Source organism: Crinia signifera, chromosome 4, assembly GCF_055691185.1.
Source record: "Crinia signifera chromosome 4, ASM5569118v1, whole genome shotgun sequence".
Lineage (NCBI taxonomy): Eukaryota > Metazoa > Chordata > Amphibia > Anura > Myobatrachidae > Crinia > Crinia signifera.
Window position 1 is genome coordinate 203,923,783 of NC_139220.1, and position 21,328 is coordinate 203,945,110.

The 21,328-nt window shown below is 41.7% G+C and overlaps 1 protein-coding gene across 10 annotated transcripts in view; it reads left to right on the plus strand.

Moving 5' to 3' along the window:
* Window positions 1–21,328, plus strand: part of HERC1 (HECT and RLD domain containing E3 ubiquitin protein ligase family member 1) — a 153,059-nt gene that overhangs the window by 26,615 nt on the left and 105,116 nt on the right. For 9 of the 10 annotated variants that reach the window (XM_083183480.1, XM_083183483.1, XM_083183488.1 and 6 more), the window contains exons 2-8: window positions 3,566–3,680; window positions 8,368–9,326; window positions 14,607–14,702; window positions 15,507–15,701; window positions 17,527–17,838; window positions 17,922–18,018; window positions 19,614–19,757. In XM_083183480.1, coding sequence (XP_083039606.1) covers window positions 8,397–9,326; window positions 14,607–14,702; window positions 15,507–15,701; window positions 17,527–17,838; window positions 17,922–18,018; window positions 19,614–19,757 — 1,774 coding nt within the window. In that variant the 5' untranslated portion in view covers window positions 3,566–3,680; window positions 8,368–8,396. The remainder of the gene's footprint in view (window positions 1–3,565; window positions 3,681–8,367; window positions 9,327–14,606; window positions 14,703–15,506; window positions 15,702–17,526; window positions 17,839–17,921; window positions 18,019–19,613; window positions 19,758–21,328) is intronic. The other variant, XM_083183481.1, reaches the window with a different exon arrangement.

Here is a 21,328-nt window from a genome sequence, read left to right on the forward strand (position 1 = left end):
TCCGCGGTTTCTGCCTAAAGTGGTGTCTGCGTTCCATGTGAACCAGCCAATTGTGGTTCCTGCTAGTGGGCCTCATTCTGAGGTGCCAACATCTTTGGATGTGGTAAGGATTCTCCGGGTCTACATCAGGAGAACAGCGAGAATTCGCAAGACTGATGGACTTTTTGTCCTTTACAATGCCCAAAAGATAGGGCGTCCTGCTTCTAAGCAGTCTATTGCACGATGGATCTGTGCAACCATTAAACAGGCTTATGTGGTAGCAAAGCTTCCTATGCCTGCTGGGATGAAAGCCCACTCAACTCGTTCAGTGGGGACTTCCTGGGCGGCTGCCCGAGGAGTATCGGCCTTACAATTGTGTAGAGCTGCCACATGGTCAGACCAACACACCTTTGTCAAGTTTTACAAATTTGACGCTCTGGCCATTGAAGATACTCAGTTTGGGCAAGCGGTGCTGCGGCAATAAGTTCCGCACAATCCCGCCCGTTCTGATGTCTTTGGTATATCCCCATCGTTAAGAACGACTTCCCTGTATCCCATAAGAATGATAGAGAAAATAGGATTTTAATACCTACCGGTAAATCCTTTTCTCTAAGTTCTTATGGGATACAGGGCGCCCGCCTCTGTGTGGAGGTTTGCCTTACTCACTTTGTAAGATGTGGACCAATACTGGGTCCTTCTGTTACCCTTTTTGTTCCTTGCGGACATAAGGGTGTAGGTTACCAAGGTAACTTACTGTTACATAGTGTACCTTAACGGTTCACGAGTGTAGATGTCACTTAGGTGATAATTCTTATACATTGTTCCAGTTGAAACACAGTTCTAAAAAGTTGTCATGTTTGACATGTTCTTAGGCCCTTAGACTTCCCAGGTTCTGTGGTTGCTAATGTGGTCTATGTACGTTGAATGTATGTTGGGTGTGCTGGATGAATCTCACCACGGTAAATATTACACATATTCCTCTCATATTGTTCTTCTCCTTCGGCACCGTTCCCTTAACTGGCTAGAGGGAGGGGAGCAGAGGGGAGGAGCCAGTACACCCAGTATAAAGTTTTAAATGTGCCTGTCTCCTTCGGATATGCTCTTTTCCCCATCGTTAAGAACGACTTCCCTGTATCCCATAAGAACTTCGAGAAAAGGATTTACCGGTAGGTATTAAAATCCTATTTTTTTGGCATAATTGAAAAATGCTGTGAACTTCTTCTATAGTTACATGCAATGAACACTACACATACTATTAGTGACCAGTCTATAAGGTGGTAATTATTTCATCACCACCCCCCCCCCCCCCCCCCTGCATCAGTTCTAAGGGGAACAAGTTTTTCCCACCAGCAATTGTTACAATTTTAAAAGAACAAGGAATGCTAATTAACTGCTATCCTTAAGCTCCAAACACATTGCACGATATGTCACTTCATTAAGTGGATCAGAGCGACATATCTGGTATATCATCTAGTGTGTCCTCGTTATATACACGTTCCAGTAGGTCGTTGGTGAGTCACCATCTGATTATGGCCTCCAATGTGAACTACTGTGTGCCTGCTTATACAACCACTTCAATGACATGCCCGCCACACTTGCATAAAACCAACAATCTTCATGCATCGTGTTTGCCACCTCTCGGGAATGACCAGCACTTTCTGAGACCCTTTTGCTACAGTACCATGCTTCTCATTTTCTACATCGTTGTTGTGAGTACTGTACATTCTGTATCACATGTACGGTAAAAGTTTTTGGGATTTCATGTAGACCGTAGCAAAATTAAATCTCTCCATGTGGATGTGAATTAGGTCCTTTGTTTTCAAAGCTTATTCTCCCTGCCACTGAGAATGTTCTCTGCTAGTGCCAGCTAACACGCTGATAATACTTCCACACTTGGATACTATGTTTGTTGTGAACTTTGCAAATTATTTGGGTATTTGGCGCAGATTACACATCTTGTATTAGATAAAATAATATAAAATCTTTTATTTTAGCCTTGTAGTTATTAGATGAAAATGTATTTTAAGGTCCTTGCCTATGAGCCTCTTGGGACTGATTAAAAAAAAAAGAAGTAAGCAGATTCATACCCTGCAGGTACAGGTACAACATCAATTATCCGGCACCTTATGGTCTGACAACTCTTTTAATATGGACAAATCAGGCTGCGGAATGGTGTAGTTAGGCTGTGGGAGGTCTGACACATTAGGCCAGTGGTAGCCAACTCCAGTCCTCGAGAACTACCAATAATTCACATTTTCCAGACAACCTAGTTGCTGCAAAGGTGCACTCATTACTTACTGACACATTTTAAGAGTCAATACAGGTGGAGCTAATTACTTCACTTATGATTCTGTGAGGAGATCTGGTAAACCTAACTGTGTGTAGCTCTCGTGGACCGGAGTTGGCTACCCCAGCATTAGGCTGTGGGGGTCGAGTTAGGCTGCAAGAGGGGTAGAGTAAATTTCCCATACAGTGGTACGGTTTGGCACTTCTCACACGATTTATCACCCCAATGCGTCAAAATCATATAGAAAAGTGCTGAATCATGTGTCATTTAATTACGATACAGTTCCAATGTATGGTCCCATGTGGATTAGATCCAGAGATTGTCACTGCTGCAGTAAGGCTACATCACATCAAGCAAGGGGTGAATGGAATTGCATGCGATACATCGTACATCGCATGCAAAATGACAGCATACAATGTATCACATGCGATCTAGCTGCTTGGCGGCTGCTTGCGATACCTCGGCTAAGTGTATGGGGGCCTTAAAGCTGTGTGGGTACTTATATTAGTTGGGCGCCCACTATAGTTAGTACGCTCATACCCCCACTATCCATGTCGGCATGGAGTTCATTTTATATAGTGTGGCAAGCGCAGTGGCCAGCAGATGCGCAACTAACATATAAGTACCGCTGTGTGATATATGTACTGCTGAGGAGCAAATGTGCTCTTTTTTTGTATGCATCAACTGTAGCAAGAGACCCAGACTAGTGCATCCAGTGAACTGTTCAGGTGCATGTAGCAGTGTTATTTTTACAAGGATAAAAATCTCCAGGATCAATGTTGGTCATTAGTTTTTACGTCCTCATCATTACTTTATTACCTTTTCTGAATGTATTCATAGTGCAGCATTTCTGATGCAACTGATTACTGATCAAAGGTCGGGAGTGGGAGTGGTAAGTGGCAGTGGGCTTAACTACCTGACTATCAGAACAGCTGAACAAGTTCCCCATTTGTGGGACAGGAGCACTGAACAGTGGTGAATCTGTATTAGGGTATGTGTAAGAGCTGTAGATGGGATGCTGTCTGTCTGATGTGTAGAATATGTAACGCAGATCAGTGTTGAAGCTTATTTTTAAATATACTAGGTTATATCTGTGTAACAACTGTGGAGATTTTTTAAAATAGGCTTTACCATTAAGCCTTTTGTATTCTTATCCATGCTGAATGGCTAAAAACAAACTATGCATTTAGTGTATACTAGGCAATTTTAAGTATGTATGAGGTTAATCTTCCTTATCCTACATATAGTTAGGATTTATCTGTTTCTTTTATGTGATGACCCCATTATTTCTCCCTCCAGAGACCTGCATTATATGCTGAAGGTGGAGGAATTACCTGCACGATTATGGAGGTTACAGCATCCATTCTCCATCGGGTTCTGTGGAAGTGATCAGGGCAGTTTTTGCAGTGTGGAAGTAAGTCTATCTCCGGTACTTATTCTCAACTAAAATCATGCGGGTTACCTGAAGAAATAATGTTCCTACTGTAAGTACAGTAGTTAGACGATTATAATGCTTATGTATTGTCATATAACATCTTAATAATTTATAATGTCTGTATAATTTAAAAGCGATGTTTTCAGTATTCCGACAGTTGGGATGCCAGTGTTCATTATACCAACGTTGGCATCCTAACTGGTGCTGGAATCCCAACATTGCCCTAAGCATGTTGAGCAAAGTTGTACACTATTTGGGATACACGTGCTCTAGTGTTGACATTGACACACACAAAAAGTTAAAAATTCAAATTGACTTTTCACGTGTCAACATGAATGTCGATTATTTTTCATAAGTGGAGAGTACTATAAACGCTAACTTTTTTGCACCAGTTGTTTGTGAGCTATACCACACCCCTTAAATCAGATATTGTTTGGGATATTTTATGGCTTGTGTTCTATTCCCGTGTCACAGGAATGTAGCATTCATAATATAATTTTTTTCCGCACACACTAGAGGATATAGTCAAAGATGTTGCTCAGGAAGGGTTTTTTTTTTTTTACTGTCAATATTGTTAACGATGCAAGCTCCCACTCATCATTAATGTCCCCACCTGTTTGCTGAACATGCAGGTCCTTTGGCTATATAGCCAGAGGACCTGCATGTTCAGCGAGTTCCGGTGACGTCACTACACAAATAATGATATTGTTCAGCATGTACACTTAATATCGGCCACCCGCTGCCGATATTGTTAAATGTATCTGCGCAGCCAGCATCGGGTAGTGTGTATGGGACCTAAGTGTTCCATTCCACCGTGTTGCAGAAACGTAGCATTCATAATGACATTTTCTGTTTTAAAGAGTCTTGTACTAAGCAGAGCCGGCCCTAGCTTAAATGACGCCCTAGGCAAGATTTTGGCTGGTGCCCCCTAGCACCGCCGCTAGTTACGCCTCTGACCCCACTCCCCTTTTCTAGCACCATCAACCCTCATCATAGCAGTCATCATTTTGGTGCTCCTACCCGCAATATTTTAAATAGAAACAGTGCAAACATTCGGTACGCAGCCCAAACAGGGGTGTGTTCTTGCTGGGAAGGGGCATGGCCACACAATAGTACCCCCAATTCATATTATGCCACACTGTAGTGCAACTTTATTCACATTACATCACACAGTAGTACCACTTTACCATATATACATTACTCCTCACATTATTCACATTATACCCGTAGAAAAATCCTGAGAAAATATTGTATTCTTAGCACTTCCATGGCCACACTGCAACCCAGCACAAAGCAGTGTGTGCTGGGCAGAGGAGAAGAGCTGCAGCTGCTGCTGTCACATAAGGGGAGGGGGCCCGGGGGCCCCCACTGGGCCCTTCCATCAGAATTTGTCCTGGGTAATTTGTACCCCCTACCCCTTTCTCTCGGCACCCCTGATAATACCACACAGTAATGCCCCTTACACATGACACACATAATTAATGTCCTTATAAACATAATGTCCCTTACACATTATGCCAACCTTTATTAATGCCTTTCATACACATAATGACACACATAATGCCCCTTACTCATATGTTGCACATAATTAATGCCCTTATACATATGACACACATAATGCCTGTTACACATATGTCGCACATTATTAATGAATTTATACATGACACACATAATGCCCCTTACACATATGCCGAACACTACTGCACAACCAACCCACCTGCAGACAGCACTCGCACAGCCGCTAACACTGTGACCTCTGCCTCGGCTTGGATAGAGATGTTTCCTCACACATCTTGCCTCAATAGGCCATGCAGCTCCTGGCCACTTCTGCTAACGTTGGGTGCCTTTTTGCTGAAAATTCGTCTTATTTGCATTGGTATGTGACCAGGACAAACAAGGAGATTCCGATGAGTAAAACGATATGCGGCATGCCTATATTCTGTGTGCGACTGTGGCTGTACCTGCATACGGAATGCTATGTTACAGTGATTTCCATGAATACACTATGCAGATACAGCCTCACTCACACACAGAATATAGGCAAGCTGCATATCATTTTAATCTGCAGAAGCTGCTGGTGCCCCTAGGCATTCCAAATGCCCTAGGCATTTGCCTAGTTTGCCTATGCCTAGGGCCGGCTCTGGTACTAAGCAGTTTATGTACAATGAGAGTTATCTCTTTTCGTACTACATTACTAAAACGTTGCTGAAAGTGAAAAATGGGGTGAGAGTGAGAAGAGGGGAAAGCGTAATAAAGGCTAAATAAAGACATGCTGTAGTAAAAGTACAAAGATAAATCCCCAATTATATAATGCTGATCATAGGGCTATTACCATATAGGATCATTACCGCAATCACCTTTTTCCATTGATAAACTCTATTTATCTCACAACTGCCACCTCCAATATGAACAAAGAATTCTACCCCAACAGCCAACAATATATCCCTAAATCTAACTCTAGTTCTATGGTGTATAAGTTGTCCTTAATAAATCATCCTATTGTTACATTTTGTGAATTCAGTGCCCCTCTGCATGGCTCGCTTCACTCACCCTGCTTCGTTCCCAATTGGAGGCCACATGGATGTTAAAGTATCAAACATTTATAGTATTGACTGTCAACATATTGACCAGATACTGTTGCCCAGTAAGTAATGAACATGGCAAAGTGTACTAATTACAATATGGTTGTGCCTACTAATGAAACTACTACTACAGTACTATGTTTTACAAAATATTTGTAAACAAGGCTGAATACTTTAAATGTTTAGGTCAATTTTATTCACAAATATTCAAACATGGATTCAGATACACAGAAGTGCAAATCAAAAATACCAAATACAAATAGGTACGTTCAAAACAAAAACAAAACTAAACAATAGTACATTCATGAAAAGTAGCTTCTGCTGAGCCTCTAAAACTCACCAGATATATGTTGCATTGACTCAGTCAGGTTCATTTCAACCTGTGTAATCCTTGCATGAGATCATCTGCACTTCCTCTTTTAATGTCCTTTTTGATTTAAAGTCGCAACACACAGATGTGTCCGCATACATTATTGATGCAGTTGCACCAAACAGCCCCTGTCGGCTCGCCAGATCCCATGTGACTGATTCTATTATCAAGCATTTCCGAGGGTAATTAATGCCTGAAAATACGTAGGTATCTTAATCGCCATTTTGACTGACGCTTGTGGGGTGGAAACCTGACATTTTCTGGGTGTGTCTGAAAAAACACAGGAGGGTCTGTGATGTCGGCGATTGCCACATCCCGCCTGTCTCAGTTGCAGTTTAGTGGAAGCCTCCGACTTAATGTGCCCACACGCGGCGCAATATATGCGTTGTGTGCGTGTTGTACTAGACTGCATTGCATCTAGTTCTTTTTGCTCGCGGGACACTAAAACGGCATGCGATATGAATAAGATGTGATGCAATCTAGTACAAAAAGTACTGCTTGCACATACTTTTTAGTACTTTGTGATATTGCAAGTTCTCACATTAGCGATCCATGCTGAATTGGCCCCTATGTCCATATCTTCATGGAATATAATCTAAAAACTAGAGGATTACATAGCCAGAAGCAGAGACTTAATAATTTATCATCCAATACTGCTTTCAAATTGCAAATGCAGGGGTCGCATAGGGACTTTGAAACGGTTCAGTCTTGGTGCGACCCTGCATGTGTGGTCTGTTCAGATCGCCTCTGTGAACCGGCGCGTCATCGGTGGTGGGGGAGGATGCAGCACTTAGAGCTGGCGCTGCTCCAAGCGCTTCCTCCTCCATTCCTCCACGGGTTCGTTCTAACCGTTTAACACACTCACACTGCACAGCAACTGGTAAGAAACCTGTTTTTTACCCGGTTGGGGTTGCTGTGTTGGTACCGGTTAGCTGTAACCGGTAACACCTTTTACAATGCACTACGGGAAAAACTTGCTTGTTCCCGGTAATTAGGTGCGATGTGAAAGTGGTATAAATGGTGTTTATTTATATGGCAGCCCAAGGATTCCGCAACACCTAACAATACAAAAATGAGACAAAACCATTATATAATGAATTACAGTACAAGGCAATTTAGGACAAGCTTATGGTAAATAGAGACTATTGCATCAGGGGACAGGACACTGAGGCAATTATTGAGGTGGCAGAGATATGTATTCTAAGAAAAGCACATGAGGAGAGAGGGCCCTGCTCGTGAGAGCTTACATTCTAATGATACGGTCAGGTACTTCAGCCTCAAAGAGCACATTGCAAGGTGTCAAATCCTTCACAAATTGATTTAGATACGAGACTATGTTAATAGTAACCAGTGGCAAACTAATATTTATTTATACATTACTCTCTAGACTAGAGTATTCAATAAAGGAGGAGCCTAGGGGTCTGAATGTCAGTAGTCGCTTTGAAGATATTGTGATATTCCTTCCACTTACCTTGAATTTGTGGCCAGGTCCACCATATTTGTTAATAAACATGTTATGTACAGATGAGTCTTCATAAACTGTTGCTTCTGTCACAGCAAGTAACCCTACTTGGCATACCAGGTGCGGTGTGAAATGGCATGTACCAAGTTTATTTTCTGTGCGTCTTGTGCATGATACTGGTATCCACTCTAAATGTCATTGTGCTTTGTATACAGGTTGTGTTCCTCACGTCTTCTTTTACTTTATTTCCAGCAGGACTCATGGCAGTAGAGTGAATCGTAATGGCAGGCATGATGCCCCCTGTGAAGTTAAAATGGCTGGAGCACCTGAATAGCTCCTGGATAACTGAAGATAGTGAATCCATTGCTACTCGTGAGGGTGTCTCTGTCCTGTATGCCAAGCTGGTCAGCAACAAGGAAGTAGTTCCACTTCCACAGCAGGTTTTGTGTCTCAAGGGACCCCAGTTGCCTGATTTTGAGAGAGAATCCTTGTCGTGTGATGAGCAGGATCATTACCTGGATGCTTTACTCGGCAGCCAGCTGGCTCTGGCAAAGGTGGTGTGCTCAGATTCTCCTTTTGCAGGGGCTCTGAGGAAAAGACTGCTGGTTCTCCAAAGGGTGTTTTATGCTCTATCCAACAAGTATCATGACAAGGGCAAAGTCAAGCAACAGCAGCATTCACCTGAAAATAACTCTGGTTCTGCAGACACCCTTTCTGTTAGTGAAAGGCCTCGCTCTAGTACTGATGCCCTGATCGAGATGGGTGTGAGGACTGGCCTGAGTCTTCTCTTTGCCTTACTGAGACAGAGCTGGTTGCTTCCTACTGCTGGACCTGGTCTGAACCTGTGTAATGATGTCATACGTACAGCCATTGATGTGGTGAATTCCCTACCCCCTCTATCTCTTGCTAATGAGAGCAAAATACCCCCTATGGGACTAGACTGCCTGGCACAGGTCACCACATTCCTGAAGGGAGTGACTGTTCCCAATTCAGGTGCAGACACTTTGGGAAGGCGTCTGGCTTCAGAGTTACTCCTTGGCCTAGCCTCTCAGCGTGGTTCCCTCCGCTACCTCCTAGAATGGATTGAAATGGCACTGGCAGCTTCTGCTTTGGTTAATGAGACTGACAAAAGCAAGATTCTGACAGCTCAGGAAGGCATGATCAGTTGTGACTGCTTCATTAGCATCCTCCAGCAGATGAGGAGGTCTCTGGTAAGTTTGAAAACAAGTGTGTTTTAGTGTTCTAACGCAGGGGTTTTCTACATGATGTATTTGTGCCCCTGGGATACTGACTGTGATGGATGTTCAGGGTGGTTTCTGTGATGGTGGGACAGGACATAAGGTGATAATTCATTATAATACAATCTTGGCGAGGGTCAGAGCAATTTTACCTTCATCCCGGACCATGCAAGATTGCTGGTACACACCAAACTTGCTATTTTCTGATTGGCCTTTCAGCATGGCCAACTGGGAGATGCAGCATACGACCTGCGGGAGCATGCAATTGAGTGTACACACCAGGCCATGTACACAATTATACCAATTCAGAAAATCGTCCCGATCTCGACCTGTGGTGTACCCGCCCTTAGATAAATAATGTACTAGAGATCTTTAGACCTTGTGTGTCACAGTAGGACCCTGGTAACAGAATAAAAGAGAGCCTCTGTGGACTATACTTTTTGTGTTTAATTTTTTTTGCGCAATTACTACTTATGTATATAGTAGCACATAAATAGTTTATCTAATCTTAAGTATATTCATTTGCATATGTTTTACTTGAATTATGTATGATGACGCAAATCGGAAGGTAAATAATGGCCCTACCCAAATTACTTTGTTTAAGCAGTTTCTGGAACAATTAATAGAAAAGGCAATGGAATAACAATTGTAACGTGATGGGGAAAAGTGTGAGGTGTTTCTGTATGTGGCTACTGCAATGTCCAACATACATTAGCAACATTTTGTTGCAATGTTGCTTTACGGAAATCTAGTATACTTAAACAAGTTTATAAAAGTCTTGATTCTCCCATCATGACCGACATTATTTGGGATCGGATTTTTGAAATGTAGAATTGCCTTGTTAAATTGCTGCTTGTCGATGGTCGTCAATCGGATCAGAAAAACCTAACAAATGTATGGAGGACCTTTTTTAGGTGTAAAGCCCCGTACACACGGGGGGAGATATATTGCTCAGCCATATATTGCTCAGTTTCTCCTTTTCATCAGCGACCAGAGATGATCGCTGATGAAAGGGAACCTCTGCCGGGGGTAGAAGCAGAGGTAATCAGCTGGTCATAAGAGCGATCATAAGGGGGCTAAAAACGGGAGCGCGCACCCGGCGATTTATCGCTGGTGCGCACTCCAATCACTGGCAATATGGTCGCCAGCGACCATATTTCCAGCGATTTCATCCCCTATCGCCCTGTGTGTACACAGCTTAAGCGTTGCCATACTCCAATAATAAATCCACTATTAGGACTGACCTTTTTGTGTGGTGCAGTTGGAATGAGGAGAGGTGAAGGATAAACGAGTCATTCTAGAACTCTTACTCTTAACCCTTTGAGTGCCAACGTTGCTGTGAGAGATCCTCAAAATATCCACTAAAAATGCCAGCGCCGCTCACAGCGACACTTCTTTTTTTTGGGTGCAATATTTATCTAGACTTAAATTAATTGACTTGGCTGTATTTGTATTTATAATAAAAGAACAGTCGCTGTGAGCCATGCTGGCATTTTTAGCAGATATAGGGCCAGATTCTCTAAGCTTCAAAAGTGATAAAATGGAGAGTGATAAACAGCCAGCCAATCAGCTCCTGTCTGACCTTTTTCAAACACAGTCTGTGACATGGCAGGTAGGAGCTGATTGGCTGGCTGTTTATCATTCTCCATTTGATCACTTTTGAAGCTTAGAGAATCTGGCCCATATTGAGTGTGTTATCCTGGCATGCCAGGGGTTCATGCGCATTGCCACGGGTTATCCTGGTCTGCAAGGGGTAATGCTTGTTGTCATGGGTATATCCTGGTCAACCAGGGGTTAATGTGTGTTGTCACTGGGTTATCCTGGTCAGCCAGGGGTAATACTCGTTGTCATGGGGATATCCTAGTCAACCAGGGGTTAATGTGTGTTGTCACTGGGTTATCCTGGTCAGCCAGGGGTAATACTCGTTGTCATGGGGTTTTTCTGGTCTGCCAGGGGTAATGCTTGTTGTCATGGCTATATCCTGGTCAGCCAGAGGTTAATGCGTGTTGTCACTGGGTTATCCTGGTCAACCAGGGGTAATACTCGTTGTCATGGGGTTATTATGGTCTGCCAGGGGTTAATGCTTGTTGTCACGGGGTTATCCTGGTCAGCCAGGGGTTAATGTGTGTTGTCACTGATCAGCCAGGGGTAATGCTCATTGTCATGGGGTTATCCTGGTCTGCCCGGGGTTAGAGGACAAAAATGTAATACCAATTGTCTAATAGAAGTGCATCCGTTAACAACTTTCTCTTTTCTCTCTTTTTTGAATTCTGCCCGGGGTTAACCTGGGTTAATGCTTGTTGTCATGGGGTTAGCGTGATCTGTCAGCTAATGGCAGCCCCTCCTCTACTCTGCCGTTACCATTTGTGGTAATGGGAGCAGCCAGGCAGACAGGTAGTCCACTACCCCCCAATCCCCCCCCCCCCCGTACAAGATCAGCTCCGCTGCAGAGTGTCTATTTCAAAACCCACGCCAGATCATGAGCCCGGTCCGACAGCCATTCAGGGGTCGAGCTACCATTGCCACTCCTGATTGGCTTCTAAACAGCAAACTCTGTTGTCTCGCGATGCCGGCATGTAGTTTTTAAATAGCCGCACTGCGGATGACCTGTTGCTCTAGTGGGGAGCGAAGAGGGAGTTGACGACCGCTCTGCCCGGCTCTCCCTGATAGCGCACTTGGCCACGAACAGATTATGCTTCCTCCAAAAAAATATCTGGTCGCCAGTAGACAGAACCTGGTGGCCGTGGTGACCTGGCTCCTGGGGTTTTTGAGCCAGGTCACCTATAGACAATCTGTACTGTTAAATATTATTACTGTTTTCCATACAGTATCCAGTGTATAAAAAGACCAATTTTCAGGACTGTTACCACTCCCCAGACGCCCACTCGGTTGGTTGGTACCTTATTTAACAAGGTAGTACACATGGTCAACGTTTCAAGACCTTTCGGTCTTTTCTTCAAGACTTGTACTGTGAGTGCAAAGTGATGCTGTGCTTGTGAAGAGCACAGCATCACTTTGCACTCACAGTACAAGTTCAGCTTAAAAAGTGAAATTCTAGGGCGTTTTCCTGCCCAAATAAATTTCTGGATTTCTTGTTTTAGGATTTTGGTGTCCTTATCCGTAAGCATAAGTGGTAGCATTTGCACTACATATAGCCATATTGGGAAGGTAACCAATTTATACAAGTAGCTCCTTCCTAATGCTGTGTACACACGGGGGAGATATATTGCTCAGCCATATATGGCTGAGCAATATATGGCTGAGCAATATATTGCTCAGTTTCTCTACATCAGCGACCAGAGGTGGTCGCTGATGAAAAAGAAAATGCCGGGGGGAGCCCGGCAGTAGAAATCAGCAGGAGCATGTTCCTGCGACCAGCGATCACCACAGGGGCAAAAACGGGAGCGCGCACCCAACGATATATCGCCGGTGCACATGGTTGCTCAGCGACCATATTTCCCGCGATTTTGCACTAAATCGCCCCCGTGTGTGCGCACCTTTTAGAGAATATATATTTTTTACACTTCTCAGTAAAGAAACTTTTGACCTAGGGGTGCTGTGAAAAAAAAATCTGATGCTCTAGGGCAGCGGTTCTCAAACTGTGAGTCCTGATTCCAAAGTTGGTCCTGACCTTCTCAGCATGGGGTCGCGACTCCATGGTGATGACTTTTCTATCTCAGTCAGTGAGTCAAGGAGTCTGAACAATCTGTTGATTTGTCTATTATTTTATACTCCTCCCATAATTTAGTAAATATATATAATAAACAATAAATAATAATAAATACAATATTTTAGTGCCTCCACAATGCTGCCATGCCTGTGCTGTCTTCTGACTACACATGTCATGTGATGACCTTCTGCAGTAACTTGCTGGGGTCCCGTAATTATTTTTATTGTCTAATAGTAATAGTTTGAGGACCCCTGCTCTAGGGTGACATGATTCAAAAAAAAAATTGGGAACCACTGCCTTAGAGGTTTATACTCCAAAGCCTTTTCTCAGAGTTTAGGGGTGGGACACCACCTTTTTTTTTTTTTTTTTGCTGAAACCGAGGGTACTGGATTATTAGTGGTGTAACTGTATTTTGTTTTTTAAGTATATTCCCATACTTAAGCATTTATATAAAATGTATTTATTCTAATCCTTCTTACTTAAACAGTATAGAAGTACTATGCTATCTAAAAAAAAGTGTATAAAAGACTGTTTACTGTAAATAACATGACTTTGTCTAGCACAGAGATGGGGAACCTTTGGCTCCCAGCTGTTGTTGAACTGCACATCCCAGCATGCCCTGCAACAGATTTAGCAATGCCAAATAGCAAAACTGTAGCAGGGCATGCTGAGATGTGTAGTTCAACAACAGCTGGGAGCCAGATGGTCCCCATCCCTGGTCTAGCATAAATAGTAAGTGTAAAATACAATGGTGCGTCTATTTATTTATTTATTTATTTATTTATTAACAGTTTCTTATATAGCGCACACATATTACGCAGCGCTTTACAGAGCATAGTTATGAGCAAAAACACATACCGAATTACATTACAAGACAGTTTAGGACAAGTACATGGTAAATATGGATAGTTGCATCAGGGGACAGGACACTGAAGCAATTATCAGGGTGGCAGAGGTTTATATATTCTAAGAAAGGCACATGAGGAGAGAGGGCCCTGCTCATGAGAGCTTACACTCTAAAGGGGAAGGTTAGACAGACAGGGGTGACACAGAAGGGAAAAAAGTGAGCATAAACAGGTTAGGATGAGAGATGGTCAGGTTTTATGCAGGAGGGTGGGAAGAGGTCAGCTTAGTCTTTGATATTTTAAGTCTAAAAAAAGTGCTGGGTGATCCAAGAGTAGACAGCAGAGAGACAGTTGGAGATATGAGTAAGGATGGAGGGAGAGAGATCAGGAAAGGAGCGGTAGATTTTAGTATCAGCATAGAGGTGATAGTGGAAGTCGAGTGAGCAAATAAGCTCTGTTGTGGCTATTGTCATTAAAAATCACATTAAATGTTCATTGATCACAGGCAGTTATTGTATCCATTTCATATAATTCATTGTGACATATAAAAAAGTAACTGTATTGATTCAATTATTTGCAGGTCAGAATATCTTCATGCACACCATTTCAGAATTAAATGTTAGAACGAAACGACTGGCTGACCGCTGTATCTCTTGTAGGAAATAGAGTAAATTGGGAGATGTGTGTGCCTTATACTTTTATAATATAATATTCTAATCTGTGGTGCTTTCATTGCAGGGTTCAACAGCTGACCGCAGCCAATGGAGGGAACCCACCCGGACATCAGATGGCCTGTGCTCTCTGTATGAAGCTGCACTTTGTTTGTTTGAGGAGGTATGATCAAGCCCTGAGTTCAAAATGAGCGGCATTTTGTACAGAATTAATACTCCACATAGGTCAGCAAAAATGCCCCGCTCCAGTGGTGGGATTTGGCCTCAAGGATTCCCAGTTCAACCAAAGCCAAAACCAATTAATTAGTTCCGAAGATTTTTTTTTTTTTAACAAAACTTTTTTTTTTATAGGTGAAGCAAGGTCTGTTGTTGATCATCATTAATCTTACCCCAGGAATAAAGCGGTCACAACAGATCTGTATTAATGAAGCTGCATTTGTTCCTACATAAAGTACTATGTAATGTATAGTACCCACCTCTTCCCTTCCCCATTCCATGTCTCTCAGCATAGAGCGGCACAATTGGTAAACACATCTGTATCTACATACGAGAGATCTGAGATGTTTGCCATTTTACTGCACATACTGTACACAGTAAGAACAACACTTAGTACATGAGCCCAAAAGTGCGGAATGGCAGAGCAGAATACAAAGAACTTTGCACCTCTGTAAGATACTGTTCCATAGAGAAACATGACTTTTAAACCTTTTGCTGCACCTTGCTTTATCTCTATTTCTATTATGCTTTGATTATGTTTAATGTATACATATTATATCTCTCTCCCCTTTTGTCCTTGCATACTATATTGATATATATGGTCAATGATTATACATGCTGTTTGGTACAGCTATACTCGGACTAAACTAGTTGGTTAATATACCTAATATTACACTTCTATTTATCATATACAGTAGTTTATGCTTTCCTTCCCCAGTCACTGTGTCTTCACACTGTACTTGTTTCCTAGGTATGCCAGATGGCCTCTGACTACTCAAGAACATGTGCCAGTCCAGACAGTGTACAGACAGGAGAAAGTCCAGTGGTTTCAGAGACTTGTGAGGTGTATGTATGGGGGAGCAACAGCAGCCACCAACTAGTGGAGGGGACCCAAGAGAAAATCCTACAGCCAAAGTTGGCCCCCTGTTTCTCAGATGCACAGACAGTGAGTGTCTTTCTAGATTACTTTTTATTTACCTGTGTTAAATTTATAGCTTTATTCAAGGCCCCTTCTAAATAATTGAATATTTTCGAATACTGCAGTAGAACTTTAATTGACCTCAGAGATCTGGTAGCTTAATGATGCACTGGCTTTCAGAGATCAGGTAGCTTAAGTGAAGTTAAAAAAAAAAGGTATATCACTTCATTCAAATACAGTATTCAAATGTATAATCTAATACAAGATAAGATGCTAAATGAACAGAAGAAGTAAAAAAGATGAAGTATTACATTTTATTTCCTGTTCATTGAAATACTCTATGGCATACTTTACGAATCAATTTGTTTGGCCAGCTGAGTAGTGATATAGAAGAGAAACAACTCTGACGATATATAGAGCATGACTTCCTGCCGACTCCATAGCAGCCAGATAGGACTTAATCCTGCAAGTGCACAGAATTGCAAAAAAAAGTATTCCTAGTAACATTTGCAGACGATTTCTATTGCAACTTTCAGAAGATAGTGTCTGGTGATGGCATAAGGAGATGGCCATCCTGCTACAGGAAACGGTCATTTGATCTACAGCATGTTGGTTGACAAGCATTGGGTCGACATGGGTCTAGATCATCAGGTCATTAGGTCGACACAAGCATTAGGTCGACAGTGTCTAGGTCAACAGTCAGAAGGTCGGCATGGGGTTTTTCACTGTTTTTCAATCTGACTTGTGCTGACAGGCGGTATTTCATGCCCTGCCATCCACTAAGGCTTGGTGGGAGAATAAAATAGTGTGCCAAGCACAGCGAGGCACCATGCCGGAAGCATTGCAAGCGGATGCGGTGCACTTTAAACTGTGTCCATGTTGACTATGTCGACATTCGGGTAAAAAAAGTGACATTTTGACTTTTGACCTAGACACTGTAAACCAAATGCTTGCGTTGACCAACTTGCTGTAGACCAAATGATCCCAACCCCCTGCTACCTGGTCTGCCTAAGCCTGAACCATGTATGACCGGAAGGTCACGGCTGCTCTTCATGAGACAAGCCAAACATAAGAACCCATTAAAGGTTTATCATATGCTGTGCAAAGACAGTGATGGATTTTAATACAATTCTACCCTACATGAGTACTGTGAGTTAACTAAATGCATATTCAATAGCTTTCCAATAATGATCCACTAGGAAAGTATTACATAGGTGAGTTCTCTGACTGTTTAGGGAAAGGCTCCGGGTCTGTATTCCAGAAGTATTCCTGTAGAACCTTGTACATTTCTGTCTGTCTATACCTTAAAGGTGATTGTTCCTTTTGTGATCTGTATTAGTTTGTGTTCCAGTTAAACAAATATAGAAAGCAGGGCATCATGCACTATTAGTAGACAGCTGGGTTAATGATGATGATTTAAAGAAAATGGAAGCCAAAGGAAAACATCCATGTCACTAAAATTTGTACAGTGTGTATCCATAACCTAATTCTATACAACACGTAAATGACTAATTTACAGTAAAACTCCAGCTTTGCTGAAGCTTTTATATTCCTATAAGATTCCCTCTTTTTATATAGAATTTAGGTTTAAGTTTTTCAAAGTGCATCTGCCAGCATCATGCGATGGCTTGTCTTATCTGTGTTTATTGATGTTTTAAATATTAGTACAGATTTTCTACAGGATATGCTTCTTTATTTTGTGGAATATAAAAATGATTTCCAATGTGGAATGAGATTTATTTTTACTTTAAACATTGTCATGTTTACTCCTCAATTTTAACATTGCAGTTAAATAGATATTTGCCTATGAAGCTCTATTAGAATATTAGTACATTGCTCTACAATTTTTCAGATCGAAGCTGGACAGTACTGCACTTTTGTTATATCTACCGATGGATCAGTAAGAGCTTGTGGTAAAGGCAGCTATGGGAGACTTGGTCTTGGAGATTCCAACAACCAGTCTACATTGAAGAAATTAACCTTTGAGCCTCACCGATCTATCAAGAAAGTTTCCTCATCAAAAGGATCTGATGGCCACACTCTTGCTTTCACTACTGAGGGAGAGGTTTTCAGCTGGGGTGATGGTGACTATGGCAAGTTGGGTCATGGAAACAGCTCCACACAAAAATATCCCAAGCTTATACAGGGCACTCTGCAAGGAAAGGTGAGGGGCTTTCAGTAACTTTTTTTAAGAATGAACCGCGAAGGTGGTGGGTGTCCCTTCATAGCTTGTCTTTTTCACTTTAGGTCGTGGTTTGTGTATCAGCTGGCTACAGACATAGTGCTGCCGTTACAGAAGACGGAGAACTGTATACATGGGGAGAAGGAGATTTTGGAAGACTTGGTAACTATCTTCTCAAGGGGCTAATAGGACTTGTGAAGTACCTGTTAGTTTGCAGACCGGAGTCTGTCCACATTTGCTAGAAAGTATTTGGTAGGATAGTAGGCAAGTCGGAGGTTAATGGAATTCACATGGAGCGGTTTTGAAATTGCGAGGGGGGATTGACAATTTATGATTATATGACAATTTAGTTCTTCATGCCGTGTTTCCAAAGGGGCATCAGTCACAGAGTAGCCACTGCCACAACAAGACTTGCCTCCCATTTAGTAGTGTATAGTTCAATGCTGTTTTCAGAGTAAACTGTGGTGGATTAGTGTAGAATATGCAATATAATAGCCAGGGGTATTTTTTGAAGTGTCCTCCCTCCATGAATATTGTATTTTCTAGAATGCCCCACTAGAGACAGTTATGCCTACATTCATGTGGAGATGCAACTGAAAATTGTACAGCTTACCCACAGTACACCCCTTATTTCTGGAGCATGCACAGCGCTAAAAACCCACAACACACTCTGCAAGCAGCCATAGTCTCCTCTATGCACTGGAGCCTTATTCTGACATTCACTTATTTTCTACACTTTTTTTTTATTTTATTTTTTGACTAGTTCCTTAATGAAATACTTGAATATAAATCATATTTAGAGAAAATTAACCCCTTCCCGACATTTGACGTATATATACGTCATGGCCGGGATGTACTTCCCGACACATGACGTATATATACGTCATGACTTAAAAGTGCCACCGCGTCTACAGACGTGGTGACAGAGGGACGATGTCTGCTGTCCCTGACAGCAGACATCCTCCCTCATTGCCCAGGGGGGGCAGGGTTGCCCCCCCTCTTGGGCGATCGCTGCGATTGGCTGTCCAAAAGTGAACAGCCAAAACCAGCGTTAAACTGCGTGTAGTGTAAAATTTAGACGCTGCTGCCCCCTAGTGTCCAAAAAAATTAAAGGAGGTTAAAATAATGATTTTTTTAATAAAGTATAGATATGGTCTTTGTTGGTTATTAACTATTTTGAGTGCTATGATTATTTGTCTCACAAGCAGAAAATGTAACATTTTGCAAATAGCAAAATGTTCCATTTTTTTACGACATTTTGGTATTTTTCACAAAAAAAAAAAAATGGTATCGACCAAAATTTACCACTAATTTAAAGTACAATGTGTCACGGGAAAACAATCTCAAAATCACTGGGATAAGTAAAAGCAAAAAAAAGTTATCCCCACTTAAGTGATACATGTCAGATTTGAAAAAAAGGCCTCTGTCAGGAAGGCAAAAACATGCTGCGGCGGGAAGGGGTTAACAAATACCACCTTTTAGGATTTCATTTTTTTAAATTATTTATGACCAAGGTACATATTTATTTTCTGAATTTTTGTAATGCCATTTCTCCATTTCTATATTGTTAATCTGCAATATAAAACAGATTGAGTTGTACTTTTTTCAAATGGGAGGATTCATTAGTTTTATTTAACATTTTCTAGCTTAGAATGTGTCTGTTTGGAATCTAAAAATGCTTTGTTATAAAGAGTGCAAAAAACTGCGAGGTCTCTGCTTTCCAGACTTCTATAGTTATTCCACCATTATATTTTCAGGCCATGGGGACAGTAATAGTCGGAACATTCCCACTCTGGTAAAGGATATTAGCAATGTCGGTGAGGTGTCATGTGGAAGCTCTCACACAATTGCCTTGTCTAAAGATGGACGGACTGTCTGGTCTTTTGGGGGAGGAGATAATGGTATGTATATATTGGTTTATATTACAGGTTGAGATCCCTTATCCAAAATGCTCGGGACCAGAAGAATTTTGGATAACTGATTATTCCGTGGAATATTTTTATATTTGAATGAGGTATCTTGCATTTATTTTGTATAAGCACATCAAACACAGGGAATACACACAAATATATTTTATTTGTGCATGAAACAAGGTTTTAAAATAGTACACAAACTTTGATTACTATCTCAGACACTGAATGTGAATGCCAAGCAAAACAGCACAACACAAATAATGAGAAAAAAAATTGACATATAGAAATAGACTTAACAACAAGTAATGTATAATACGTAAAACAAGTCTTATTATATGTCTGGAAACAAGTATATGTCTGGAAACAAATAAAAACATTACAGAACAGTCTTATGGTGTCTGCGCTCTGTTAATACAGTAGAACTTAAAGTATTTCGGATTTTGAGTTTTAGTTGAGTTTAAGTTAAAAAAAAAGAGTGAGAGAAAAGGTGTAGCATATGAAATTAGATCACCCAAATTATGAGAAACGTCAGCATAGCGTTGGACACCTAGAATTATATATGTCAAGCAGAATAGAGAGACAGGAACATGGGAATAGTAAACAATACTGAATACTCAATGCTCGTAACGCAATACTCGTGGTGACCGTCATGAACACAAACCACCCGGGTTCAATGTGCGGGGAAATATGGGGAGTCCATCCACCTAGTCCAGACCTTGGAGAGAGAACCACGGGACATGGAAACATATCTTTTGTGCTGTACAAAGGAGTTTACTAGGGCAACCCATTCAACTGACGATGGGTCAAAATGAGCCATCCATGAGCGAGCTATGTAGACTTTTAGCTAGAGAGCAGAGATTTATAACCTACTGATTGTCAAGGATGGTAAGAGATGCATCCTCCTGAGCACCCAACACACATAGTTTAGGAGTCCAAGTATGTTCAGGGATTCCAGTTGCTACTACAATGGAGGAGATTAAGGTGCATTCCCAGATGAGGTGCTAGAAACTCCCTTGAACAGAACGACATTTGGGACAAATGGAGGTAGATCGACCTCCACATTTGACCAACTTAATAGGAGTCAAGTACGTCCTGCGCAAGATAAATCTTTTAATTTGCTGAAATCTCATGGAAACCGTGGCGTGGCAGCTCTCTCGCTGTATCCCATTGCTCATCACTGAGGGGTCCGATATCGCTTTCCCACCGAGTGCATAGTGCAGTCAGAGTGATGCAAAAAGGACTAAGTTAAGGATATGGCTTTAGTCTGTCCTAAGCCTTGCAGAAACAGTTTCGTTGGAGCAGATGCAAGTACAGGAGAGTTATTCCTAAATTGGCTTTGGCGAGCATTATGTAATTGTAAATAACGAAAAAAATATATTTGTGAAATAATTTTGATGAGATTGACGCGCCCAATTACGTTAAGGGGTAGCTTGGTCCACACTATAGTTGTATATAGTTTAATATAAGAAAGTAATGGAGTTAGGTTCTTGGTAATGAAATCTAAGCAAATTAAGAAATCCAACATAGTGGTAAAGGGATAACTGGAGCAGAAGGCGGTG